At 36.0% G+C, this 13,127-nt stretch overlaps 1 protein-coding gene and 1 long non-coding RNA gene across 4 annotated transcripts in view; one reads left to right on the top strand and one right to left on the bottom strand.

Annotated features, from left to right (window-relative positions):
- Nucleotides 1-13,127, bottom strand: part of LOC132159708 (uncharacterized) — a 37,900-nt gene that overhangs the window by 10,152 nt on the left and 14,621 nt on the right. The window lies entirely within an intron of this gene.
- LOC132159706 (double-stranded RNA-specific editase 1-like) overlaps nt 1-13,127 on the top strand; it is a 28,431-nt gene that overhangs the window by 11,737 nt on the left and 3,567 nt on the right. The window contains exons 1-6 of one of the 3 annotated variants that reach the window (XM_059569290.1): nt 1,359-1,477; nt 5,133-5,159; nt 8,378-8,446; nt 10,565-11,502; nt 12,328-12,442; nt 12,528-12,696. In XM_059569290.1, the coding sequence (XP_059425273.1) occupies nt 1,378-1,477; nt 5,133-5,159; nt 8,378-8,446; nt 10,565-11,502; nt 12,328-12,442; nt 12,528-12,696 (1,418 nt within the window). In that variant the 5' untranslated portion in view covers nt 1,359-1,377. Of the gene's footprint in view, nt 1-1,358; nt 1,478-5,132; nt 5,160-8,377; nt 8,447-8,608; nt 8,972-10,564; nt 11,503-12,327; nt 12,443-12,527; nt 12,697-13,127 lie in introns of those variants that run through there. The other 2 variants (XM_059569291.1, XM_059569292.1) reach the window with 2 other exon arrangements.

Genomic DNA, 13,127 nt, shown 5'->3' with positions numbered 1-13,127 from the left:
GATTTTATAAGCTGCTAGTTTGTTCTTCCTAGACAAGTACAGCTTACACTTCATTTCCTTCGAGTTCAACTTCAGAATATGACGGGGTTTCGTTTTCAGCGGTGTCTGCACCACGAACGCCTGTTTTGACCGTCTGCATCTTTATTGTGATTTTAGCGCCAGTTTGCCCTCCTGCACATTATTTACTGACGTAGTTTCCAGGGAGCGATTTTTTTTTTTTTTACTCAGTAATTAATGTGTTTTAAAATGTAGCGAAGTACAATACTTTAAAGAAAATATACTTAAGTAAAAGTAAAATTACAGATTTAAAAAATTACTTTAAAAAGTATTAGTACACAATTTATAAATTCAATACAAAAAAATAATATTATTTAAAAGTAGTTAATTTATTATTTATTTGTTAAAATAATTAAATATTTATTTGCATTTTAATTGAACAAAAAATATTTCAACTTAAATATAATATTAATTTAATTTAAACGTTTACTGTTAATTTAAGTTTATTGAACTGTATGTAATGAAAAATTGTATCGAATTAATTTGTATTAATTTTATAATCAATTTATTTAAAATAAATGCAACTGTAATTTAATTAAAAGGTAAATGATGAAATATTTAAAATGTACATTTTGATTTAATAAAATTGTTAAAAAAATTATTTAAATGTATTTAATTTTAATGAATGCATTTCATTGAATTTGTTACAATTTATAATAAAGTATATTCTATTTATATTTTAATATAATGAAACTAATTAATGTCATCTAAAATTAATTTGTATATATTTAATTATATTAAAGTGAGGATTTTAATTCATTTAAACAAAATTTGATCTCAACCGATTTAAAAAGTGACTAATAGGAAGACGTGATGAACAGATATCTGTCTTCATGTTGGTAATGTCAGTCAAATTAAGCACAATTAAATACACTCCTTAAGTATTTTAAATGAAATTTAACTAATTTTCTTTCAACTGAATTAATAAAGTTAACTATTAATAAAAATAATAGTTTAGTTGCATGTTGATACCATGGTGCTCTAAATATAAAAAATAAAATTCAAATCACATTTAATACCTAATCTTACCTTGAGAGGTTTGATTGATTTAAATGATATGTAATTAACTTTAATGTAGTAAAAAGGTGACTATTAATGATAAGAGTGGTCAACAATAGCTATTAGTGTTGAGTTGTGTGTTGCTAACTGTCAGTTAAATGCTGTTCTGTAAGCATTTGACTAAAGAAAAAGCCGAAGCTGTTTTCAGACGTGTGAAGCGACAGAAACACGAGGGAAACACCCCTCCCTCCCTCCCTCACTCCCTCCTGTCCGAGCTGACTTCACAGAGCGCGCTCGTGTTGACAGTTAGTGTACGGCGCTATGGCTCAGAGTCAGAGCTGCTCTCGAAGCATGGGCGAATATTACTGCCTCGTTCGCAGGAGGTTCAAGAGAAGACGCAAAAAACGATCCGAACGCAAAGGTAAACCCTTTTTCTTATCACACTTTTGAGTTTCTCTGGATCAAAGTTCATTTGTGTGGACGTTTACTCGTGAACATGGACTCACAAATGTTTGTTGACGTAAACGTTTGCGTTGTTTTTTTGTCACTTGTTTTTCTCGTTTTGATCTGATTGTTTAATAGTTTTAACTAAAACTGGAATCTACAAAAAATGTATTAACTTTTTGGTATTTTGAGTAGATTTAACGTCTGTTTGTACAAATTGTGTGGTAGTTTTAGTATGCTTTTTTTGGGATTTATCTACGCCATTAATAGAGTTCATCAAGGTTTACAATACTGGAAAACCTAAAATAAAATGTTTTGAATTTTGAAACTTGGAATTTTTGGTTCCACAAAGAACCATTCAGTTAAAGGTTCTTTACAGAAGCATCTCTTTCGCAACTTATAACTTTATAATCTGAGGAACCTTCTTTCACCACAAAGAACCTTTTGTCAAACAGAATTCAGTGTTTAAGGTTCTTTATGGAACCATTTAGACAAAAAGGTTCTTCTATGCCATCTTGACGCACCTTTATTTGTAAGAGTGTATATATAAATGATGTAATCCTAAAAGAGTTTTCCTAATGCGCAGCAAACATAACATTTAGAGTTGAGTGTACTTGATTTCTGTTTTGTGTTGTGCTTGTTAATTTTATTTCTGACACTTTATATCAGCATCAGTAACAATGCAAATAAAACTTGGTTTCAACTGCCATGAAAATGTTTATTAAATGAAAGTAAATTCATTTCAGTCAAGTCAATTTGTCTTTGTATAAAATATTTATTTACATTTTAATTTAACAAAATTATATTTAATTGAAATGTTTAATGTTAATTTAAATGTATTTAATTTCTTGTGATGTTTTTTTTAAATAAATGTAATGATAAAATTAATACAAATGGAGTTTTTAATTTGAATAAAAAATTGTATTATTTACCTCCTGACTTAATAAAAATACATATTTCATGTAAATTTAAGTGTTTAATTGTATTTATACACACTGTACCAGTTCCTCCGTTATTTGCGCCTGCTGTGTTACAGCTATCAGCCGTTATTTTGGTGTATGACTTGAGGTTGGTACGGAGTGTGTGGTGTGGGTGCTGAAGGCAGCAGATAGCAGGTTCAATTCAGACAGCTCCTCATGTGTGAAGTTTAATCCGTCTCATTAGAACGGCCGCTAATCTCTCTCACCACGGCCACGCTGCAGATCCAGTCCAGCAGCCATGAGCAACTGAGTTAGTGTTCAGATAACAGATTGTATCATGCTCTTGTTTAGTGAACAGATAACCTTTTAATGCAGATTCGTGATGCTCTGATGGCTCTGACGCATGGCTTCTCTGCTCGTTTGTAGCTCACAGTCTCTTTAAGATTCCTGGATGGAGATCTTGATAAGCAACTGTTCAAATATAATACAATCCTTCCCTCCTGGTACGATCTGGTCTTTGTTCCCACAATCCTCTTACAGTGGCCAGCCTCTGTGGTCGAGGAATTCATTTTGCAGCTTTCTAGCTGATAAAGTGTTGTTAAGCAGTATAAATAATAATAATAAATGTACATATAATAATATATAATACAATTATAAGTATATAAATAACAACTATATATTTTAGTATTAGTATTATTAAATATTAATATTTATTATTAGTATTTTAATAATGGCTTATAATAATAAATCAGTCAGTAATTTTATATTATTATATTTGCGTTATCTTATTTATTAAATTTTTTATTTTAGATTGATTACTTTAAACAACCGTAATAATTCTGTTCATGACTAATTTAGTAGAAAACAAAGCCTGGTTATGACAAAATATGGAAATTTAATATTTCAGTAATTGTTAGTTTATTAGATTTGTTTTTTCTTCTAAAGGCAAATTGAATTGATAAGATGTAATGAACATTTTTGGCAAGCAAGTTTATATTTGTTGTATATAGTAATATATTTATATATTGTGTTTAGTATATATTTATTTTGTAATTCTAAAAAAATAATTAGATTAATAAATGTATTATAAATAAATAAATAAAAAATGTGTTTTTTCCAAAAAAAAATAAAAAAAATACTCAAAACAGTTTTATATATATTATTAAAACTCTATTAATTGGAGATGTATGTATATATATATATATATATATATATATATATATATATATATACACACACACACTCTCTCACACACACGTCTTTAATAAAACTGTTTTTAATATTTTGTTGAGAAAACAGCTTTTTTTAATGTATTTTTTCTTTCTTTCTTTCTTTCTTTTCAGTTGACTGCTGTCTAGGAATAAGTCTGCAGTGGTAAATAATCCCCAAGCAAGGATTAGAAACTTTCTGGCATCAGCTGGGTGAAAATATTCACATAAAAATGCCAAATTATTTCCTTTTGAATGCCTGCTTGAAAATATTGAATTTTGAACAGAAATGGGGCAGAGCAAATGAGATAAACATGGTTACTTAAGCGTTTCTACACCCTGTGCCATCGTCTCTCATGCTCAAACATGGAGATAAAGAAACCCATTTCCTCCAGACCAAGTGTAGTGGAGTGAAGTCCTGAGGGACGGACTGTGAGTTTAATCTACTGGAGGGGGGAATAAATTCGGCATTAGCTCAAGCGGTTCAGGTTTGACCAGCCGTGTCCAGCCCACCTGTCTCCTCCTCTCACTTTCACTCGCTCTCACTCTTTCTTTTCCTTCTGATGGACTCGGCGATAGATCCATTTCTGTGGCATGTGGTCTGGTCTGGAGCTTTGCTGATAAAGTGTGTTATCTGTCGCACCTGTTCTCAACCCGTAGCATCAGTGGCACCTGTGTTTACCCCTTCATGTGTTAGGAATAATGGCTGCTTTTCACACACTTTTAAAGTTTGCTTCTAGTTTAAACCAAAATAAAAAGTGGTGTTGTTTACTCAACCTTATGTCGCTCCTGTATGACTGACTTTCTTCTGCAGAACCCAAAAGAAGATCGTTTGAACAGTTTTATCTGGTTTAAGTCAATGGGGTCCAATATAAAACACAACATTGGACCCCATTGACTTCCACTGAAAGGGGGGGGAAAAAAAACAAGTAAACGATTTTGTCTTTTTTGTTTTTCTTCATTTTCGGGCAAAATTTATACTCAGTAGAAACTCAATAGGAAAAAATGCAAAGGAGAAATCCTTCTGTCGGAGTATGAGTCCATTTTTCTAGCTCTCTCTATCACAGTGCTGGTGTGTGTGTGTGTGTGTGTTTCAGTTCATGTGTGTTAAATGATGAAATCGCTTGATTGGCTTTACGAATTGACACGCAGCCCTGCCGCTGCCCGCCGAGTCCCTACGGAGGCGACACTAAACGAATGCTGTCATAAAGATTTTACAGGTCCTGTGGTGAAGACATGGCGGTACTGGCAGCTGCTAATTGTCTGAAAGATAGCGAGCTTTATTTGATCAACTCTGATGCTAAAACCTGTGACTGGCTGTTAGCATCGTGTGCTCTAAGAGTTAGTAGAGACCCTGACACATTTACAAAACTGGGCTCACAAATAAAGCAGAACTAGTTGTTTTTATATTACTGTATGTAGTTACTAATATTATGACATTTAAATAGGATGTTTTGGTCTACCACTATCTATTTCTATGTCTATCTATTTTTTTCCCCCACAGGGATCATCAACAAGACAATGAATGAAGGTAGGCAGAATATCTTGTGTATTTATAAAAAAAATTATATAATTAATTTGTTGTGTTGGTTGAGTTTTCATGTGTTTAAAACCCTTTAAAAGTGGATCCACAATTAATCGCATCCAAAACAATAGTTTTTGCTTACATAATATATGTGTGTGTACTGTCTATACTTATTATGTAAATATTAATACACATACATGCATGTGTATATTAAGAAAAATATGTTATGTTTAAATATTATTAAATATATTTATACATAAATGATATGAATATAAATATATACACATAAATATGTCAATATTTTCTATATATTGTACGTGTATATATATATATATATATATATATATATATACACACAGCACATACACATATACACGTATTATATAAATAAAAAAATATATTTTGGATGCTATTAATCGCAATTAATAATTTGACAGCACTCATTTTATGCATTTTATTGTTTAAAAAAGCCCTGGCCATAAAACTGCTCTTTAAAAATGTAATGAAACCCTTTTCTAAGACTTCAAAATGTCTATAGAAATTTTCAGTCACCTTGGTCATTGTAAAATATCTTAAGTGTTGTTTTGAAGTAAAAATGATTGGAAACACGTCATTTCAGTCTCACTAGTGTGACCAAATGAAAAAGAAAATATTGTTTTCAGGTTTTCTGAATACTATTATTGTCTTTATTGGTCAGTCCAACAGAAAGCCACGCCCCAAACTCACACCATTGGTTGACCCCTGTTGGACAGATCAGGATCTTAAAGGTATAATTCACCCAAAAATAAAAATTCTGTTGTTAATTACTCAACATCATATAGTTCCAAAGCCGTAAAACCTGTTCATCCTCGGAACACAATTTATGACATTTTTGGTGAAATCCGAAAGCTTTCTGACCCTCCATAGAGAGCAACACAACTGACACGTCTAAGGCCACAAAAGGTAGTAAAGACATCATTAAAATAGTCCCTGCGACTTGGTACTCTTGTGAATTTACTTCGAAGACTGACAAGGAAGAGAAAAAATAATTGAATAAAGTTGAAAAAAAGTTCTCGTTGCTTCTTAACATTAAAGTTGAACCACTGATGGCACATGGACTATTTAAAAAATGTTTTTACTACTGTTCTTGGTCTTGACCATGTCAATTGCGTTTCTGTCTATGCAGGGTCACAAATTTCATAAAAAATATTTTAATTTGTGTTCTGAAGATAAATGAAGGTTTTACAGGTTTGGAACGACATGACGGTGAGAAATTAATGACAGAATGTTCATTTTTGGGGGAACTATCTCTTCAAAAAAGAGCAATGTTTGGGGTAGGATGAATGCAAGAATGAGTTTGCATTTCTGTTCGTCGAAAGCCCTGTTAGTTGCGCTTTCCTTTAATCCAAGAAAACATGTAGTACTTGTGGACCGTAATACCTTATAGGCTGACACCGAAAGGTGGTTTCTTTACTTTTGCTGACACTTAGAAAGAATCAGGCCAAGTGTCTTTTTCTATCTGCACAGGACTTGCACTCCACACACTCACACACGTTTCTCTGTCCAGATCTCTTTCTGAATTTCTTCAGCTCTCCCTTTGGTCTCTCTCACTCCTGTAGGGTTTCCTGATGAGCTGGAGGGTCGTAGAGCTGAGCTATTGCTCGCGTTCAGGCTGCGTCTTATGATCGTACATCTACCCTTCACTCAGAAAGACCCGCTGTGCATTCTAAGCCGTCTGCTCTCCGTGGTCCTGAATTCATCTTTCTTAGCTCGCAGCTCTCCATGGTGCTGAACAAGAGTGGCATTTAATGCACCGTCCCGTGCTGTTTTAAAGCACCAAATGCAGTTTCCAACACGCTAACAGTGTCTGTGATGTCATTTGAACTTAAAAATGCCTTGAGCTAATAGCTGACATCTTCAATGGTTAAGAGAGCCAAGTGTTTTTATTTTTGTAACTTTAAGACTGGCGAGGATTAAGAGTTCAAGCCAAAAGTTCAGTTTTATGGTCACAAGCAAGGTTGTAGTAGAAAATGCAAAGAAAAACTGCTGTCAAGTAAAAAAGACAATTAATATAAGATGGAAACAGTCCCATGAGGTTGATCTGTGTGCTTGTTCTCGTTTATAAAAGCAGATGTCGAATGGTGAGTGGCGTTGGCTAATTTATCAATTCCGCTCACTAATGTGCTAGGCGTCACACTGTGAGAAATGCCTCCTATTATCCCACGGCTTTCATTTTCACAAGGTTTGACATGGCTAACCCTTCTTTTATGGCATTGTAGCGTCGTCAACATCAATCGGTGATCGCCATCAACGAGCAGGTGCACTTATCTCTGAGTGAAATGTGGACAGATTTTGCATTCAGAATATGTGATTTTATCCAGCTCCCGACACCTTATTTTCCAGTTCTTGCATTCATAATGGTTTCTAAGAGGGAAGGAATTTTGATTTCATGTTTATTCACCCAAGACATTTTCTCAGCTCAGTCCGGCATCAAATGGGACATTTTGGAAAGATTGAAAAGTTGAGATGACAGGAAATAAAATGGTGTTTATGTCTAGAGCGTCAGTATATCGGCTTTAAAAAGCTTCTGTTGAAGTGCCTGCGTGCGTCACTCGCTTTAATAGCTTTCGTGATTTATCGAGCTTCTCAGGCTTGTTTATCATGGAGTCTCTTATCAACTGTATCCACTTCACTCAACCCCTTCAAAGTCTCGTCTTGACGGCCATGTCCTCGTTCAAGCCTATCCGTATAGACGCTTCCATATCTCCCTGCCTTTGGATTCAGTTATTCTGTTTCTGCCAATATTGGTTTCAAAATATTTCGTTAATGTTGCTACAGAGGTGTGGCAAAGCATGAGAAAGAAATATATTTAACTGGCATGACCACAGTTTTTAAGTATATTCAGGTATTGGATTCAATTAAAAAACATGCTCCTCCCCAACAGACGTTTAATTCCTCTAAAGTTTTTTCAGTTCTCACTCGAGCTGAGGCTTGAGTGCTAAAAGTGACTGTTTTCTCAAAGCGTGATCCGTCTGTCTCTTTCACTGATTCATTAGGGGAATGTTAGCATTTAATTGGGCAATAATTGCACCTGCACATTAGTTGTCTCCCGTCATTAAAGCTGGTTAATTAGCCTCATTAAGGGAGCAGGCGGAGGGTGTAAGTGGGAACAGATGACTTCAGTAAGCAGAAATCATGATTGGAGATGAATTTTAAATGTCCTTCCCTTGGTTTCTCTGCAATAGGAGCCGGTGGGCGGCCCAGGGGGCAGCAGAAGTTCTGCAGTCTGGAAGTGAATGAAGAAAAACACATGAGTGAGTGTTTTAGCGTTTTTTGTTTTGTGTGTGTGTATTAGGTACACATTAGCCATTTTTACAAGTGGTTCCTTACTTCCTTAACAAATTCTACATATGCATTGTTTTGTTGCTGATGTGATGCCTGTATACTCCAAAAACTGCAGTGTCACATTATTATTAGCAGCGTCATTGTCATTTTTTTGCAGTTAACTGTTAAAGATGATTATAAAACGAGGGGACCTGAAATCTCTAAAAGAATCCAAGAATCTGCAACAGAATAGCAGATGTACACAAATAGTGACAGCCCTTGAATTCTTCTCTCTTCTGCATTTTTCCATCTTATCAGTGAGATCCTGTTACATGTTTTCCACTTGCTTGTTGCCTTTGAGCTAGTGCAGAATCCACAGTATCCTCAGAGTCTTTTAAGGGGGCATGGTCAGGAAGTTAACACCGTGCCCAGGAGGACAATTTGTAGACAGGCAGCACAGAGGAAAAGTGAAGGTTGTTGACAACTCTGAAATTGGAGTGTGATGATTCAGTCTGGTGAGGATTATAAACTCTCACACTCCAAACACAACACCTGTGTGGAGTTTTCAAGCATTATTTCAGGTTGCAGGTTATGTTCTGTGTCATTCATTTCAATGACGAAGGCCTTTCTTTAAATCTGTTACTGAATGTTTGCCAATGTTTGAAGTCAACTTTTTGTACTATATAGGGGCTTTCGCACTGGAGGAATAGTTCAAAGAACTCTTGGCGAAAATGTGCTTTTTGCTGGAACTAGGAACCACAGGAACAAGGACTGAACTTTTGAGATGAATCACTTATTGTATTGGCTTTTTTTTATTGTCTTTATTGAGATCGGACAGTATGTAGCCAGGAAAGTGGGAAAAAGAGAAGGGGATAGGATCGGGAAAGGTCCATGATCCGGGACTCAAACTCAAGATGCCCAAAGGCGCTGTATGTTGGCGCACTGCCCACGAGGCTATCCATGCCGACTGATGTGCTTATTGTTAGCATTAATTGCCTGGAATAATTATTTAATAATTATAATTATTATAGTTTGTAATTGACTTTTAAAAGATAACAATGTCATTCCAGTTACAGAGAGATGAATGTACTTTTAAATTTTTTGGACCGAAGTTACTTTCTCTGGACATCACAGGTTTGTGTTGCTACTTGTACATATTCCATCGAAGATCCTGAAACTCCTTCTGGAGAAGGACAACGAAAGTTGTGTCTGCTCCACTTTCCAAGGCTAGTCTGGCTAAAGCATTGTGTGATGGAACTTGATGAGACTATACAACAACCTCAGTACAAATTGCTGTCTCAGGACATTCATTTATGTTCAGTGCTTGTCTAGAAGTTGCCTGTTTGCTGATATAGGTTCAATGTAGAAGGAAGGCTAGATGAATGCTGTGGAAAAAACTTTTACACTTTATAGTTATACCAGTGCATCTCAGACTCACATTTCCATGAATGCACATCACCTCCAAACATGCAGATCTTCCCAATCAGAATTTGGGAAGAACCTATTGACAAAATCGTCCCAAATTGACATCTGAGATTGATTTTCTGGTAGCACTGTCTATATCAGATGTTTTTGTCTGTCTGTTCTCTCTCTTTTAACTTTTTTTCCTGATCACCAAATAGAGTAACTTGTCAAGCTTTTACTGCAGGATGTTATAAATGAGAATTTACACTCATTTCCATCTGCTTTGGCAACTGGTTGATATGATGTTCTATGTTTTGGTAGATTGCAGTTGTTCTTTAGTTAGGGGGAACAATGACCCTTTCTGTATTTAGTAATATAATTGAAATAAATATTTGGGGGGGGGGGATCTGGATTATTAGGAAAATTTAGATATTTTTGAAATTCTATAAATATCTAAATAATGAAAATGTTAATGTGCTGCAAGGTTGGTGTACAATTTATATTTTACATTTTTTTAATGTTAACAAGGCAATTTGCCCTCAATCTAAGTGTTATATCAAAAAAATCTTAGTTTTAGACTAAATCTGATTTTAGGATGGTATCATTCAATCTAGTTACAAAGAGAGGTGAAAGAATCTCTAAATTTTACATTTACAAGGTCCTGCATGGAAGGCAATGTAAGTTACTCTCTCTGGACATCACAGGTTCGTGTAGCATGGACGTTAAAGAAAACCGCAACCTTGACAACCTCTTCTCCAAAGAAGTGCTGGGGGAGGGGCCTCACTTAACCAATGGAAATGCTCGGGGATTGAGCAGGAAACGCCCTCTGGAGGAGGGCAACAAAGGCCACGGGCATTCCAAATTCCGGCCCAAGAAGCGCAGGAAACCGCAAGGGCCAGTCTTGCCAAAAAATGCTCTCATGCAACTGAACGAAATCAAACCAGGACTGCAGTACAAGCTTCTGTCTCAGACGGGGCCAGTACATGCACCCGTGTTCGTCATGACCGTTGAGGTTAACGGACAGTTATTTGAGGGCTCAGGCCCAACGAAGAAGAAAGCCAAACTGAATGCGGCCGAAAAAGCTCTGCGCTCTTTTGTTCAGTTTCCCAATGCATCCGAAGCTCATCTTGCGATGGGCCGCACGCTGACCGTTAACGCAGACTTCACTTCAGATCAAGCAGATTTCCCAGACATGCTATTTAATGGATTTGAGACGCCCACACCGCCTGATGACACCTTCTACTTGAGTCTTGGCAGCAATGGGTCTCTCTGCTCCTTAAACGAATACCCTTTGCCCGTGGCGCTGAAAAACATCAACCGGTCACGTCCTCCTCTCCCACTACCCCCTGCATTCACAATGCCCCCTACAGGCAGTGGCAAAAATGCTGTGATGATCCTAAATGAGCTTCGGCCTGGACTGAAGTATGAGTTTGTGGCTGAGAGCGGTGAAAGCCATGCCAAGAACTTTATAATGGCAGTTACTGTAGATACACAGATGTTCCAAGGTTCTGGACGGAATAAAAAGCTGGCGAAAGCGAGGGCAGCCCAAGCCGCTCTGTCAGGCCTTTTTAACATGCAACTGGACCAGACACCATCCCGGCAGCCAATCCCAAGAGAGGGACTTCAGCTACACCTTCCTCAGGTGAGAAATGTGTACCCCATCATTTTTTCCCCTCTATGGTTTCAATTTCTTCCCTAGAATGTTAACTCTGGGTGCCATTGTGTAAGTGATCATTGTTTGGTCAAAATTGCCTCATGGTGGGCTAAGTTTAGACTACGATGAACGTAACTGATTACGCTATAAATTAATTCATTTAATTTCTTTACGACCCCATACATAGGACTTCTGTCTTGCATTTTATCAAGCTAGATATTGAAAAAGCAATTTTAATGCGATTTAAATGCCGTGCTTCGGTAGCTTTGCTTAACCATTATTTGTCCTTTATAAAGCTTCTGCCAGTCTTCATTTAACAATTTTAATTAAATCAGAACCTACACACGAACGTTTCAGTTGAATTTCAAATGAACTCAGGCATTAAACTTTTAATCGGTGCGCCAGTGTACACGGCATTATTTACACATTAGTTAATCCTGTTCATAATCCCTCCCATTCCCCCTTGATAACAACCGAAGAGAATAAACAGAATCTTAATTAAAATCAGATACAGAAGCACTTCTCAAACAGGAGAAAACATCGCTCTCACCTCTCTGTCTAAAGAGATCTTTCAGTAAAAAGGTCTGTGTCAGTCAAGCAGTTCATTTCTTTTGTGTTCAAAAGCATTTGCCATTGTGTCAGCCATTTTCAAATGGATACATGTTCTATTTTCAAAAGCATAAATTGATTGTGTCCTTGGAGTTTATTCCGTAATGCTGTAGTCTTATAGCAGTTTAATTCTTGCTGTTTAGCTTAATGACATGCAAGCACTCTATACAGATGTTTGTACAGTTATGGTTGTGGGTTCTACAGGTCCTCGCAGATGCCGTCTCCCATTTAGTTGTTGAAAAGTTCAGTGAGCTGACGGATAACTTCACATCTCCACATGCACGGCGGAAAGTTCTTGCAGGTGTTGTCATGACAACCGGTAAGCACAATGCATGCTTATGACTGGAATGTTGAACATGTCCTATTTGGCTAAATCGCATTGATTTTATTTTATTTTTTATCAGGTACAGATGTGAAGGATGCTCAGGTGATTTGCGTCACCACAGGAACCAAGTGTATAAATGGGGAGTACATGAGTGATCGAGGACTGGCCCTTAACGACTGCCATGCTGAGATCATCGCACGTCGCTCCCTCATCAGATACCTGTACAGTCAGATGGAATACTTCCTCAGGTGAAACACATACATATTTATCTTACATTTGGAATTATATACTTTTAATAATTCTAAATTATAATAATAATGTTTTTTTATATATATACAGTGCTTTCTACAAACTCAAGGATGCTTTACTATCATTCATTATTCACCATGACAGTAGAAATAAGGGCATACATTTACACAATGTAGAGAACACAAAAAGCACAACCAGATCAGATATGGTTTCAGGTGTTTAGTTGTGTGTCATCTGCATGAAAATTAAAGTTAAAGCCATGTTGACGGATAATGTGACCTAACAGAAGTAAATGATGAAAACTAGAGACCCGAGAACAGATCCCTGAGGAACACCATTAATGTCAAATTTACACTAATATATAATTTCCATGCTAGTATATCATATCTTAATGTTATTTATTGCGGTTAAAATTAGAATTAAATTATTA

The sequence above is a fragment of the Carassius carassius genome, chromosome 16 (assembly GCF_963082965.1).
Source record: "Carassius carassius chromosome 16, fCarCar2.1, whole genome shotgun sequence".
Taxonomy (NCBI): Eukaryota; Metazoa; Chordata; class Actinopteri; order Cypriniformes; family Cyprinidae; genus Carassius; species Carassius carassius.
The sequence above is the reverse complement of the archived record's forward strand: the minus strand, read 5'-3'. Positions and strand labels throughout refer to the sequence as shown.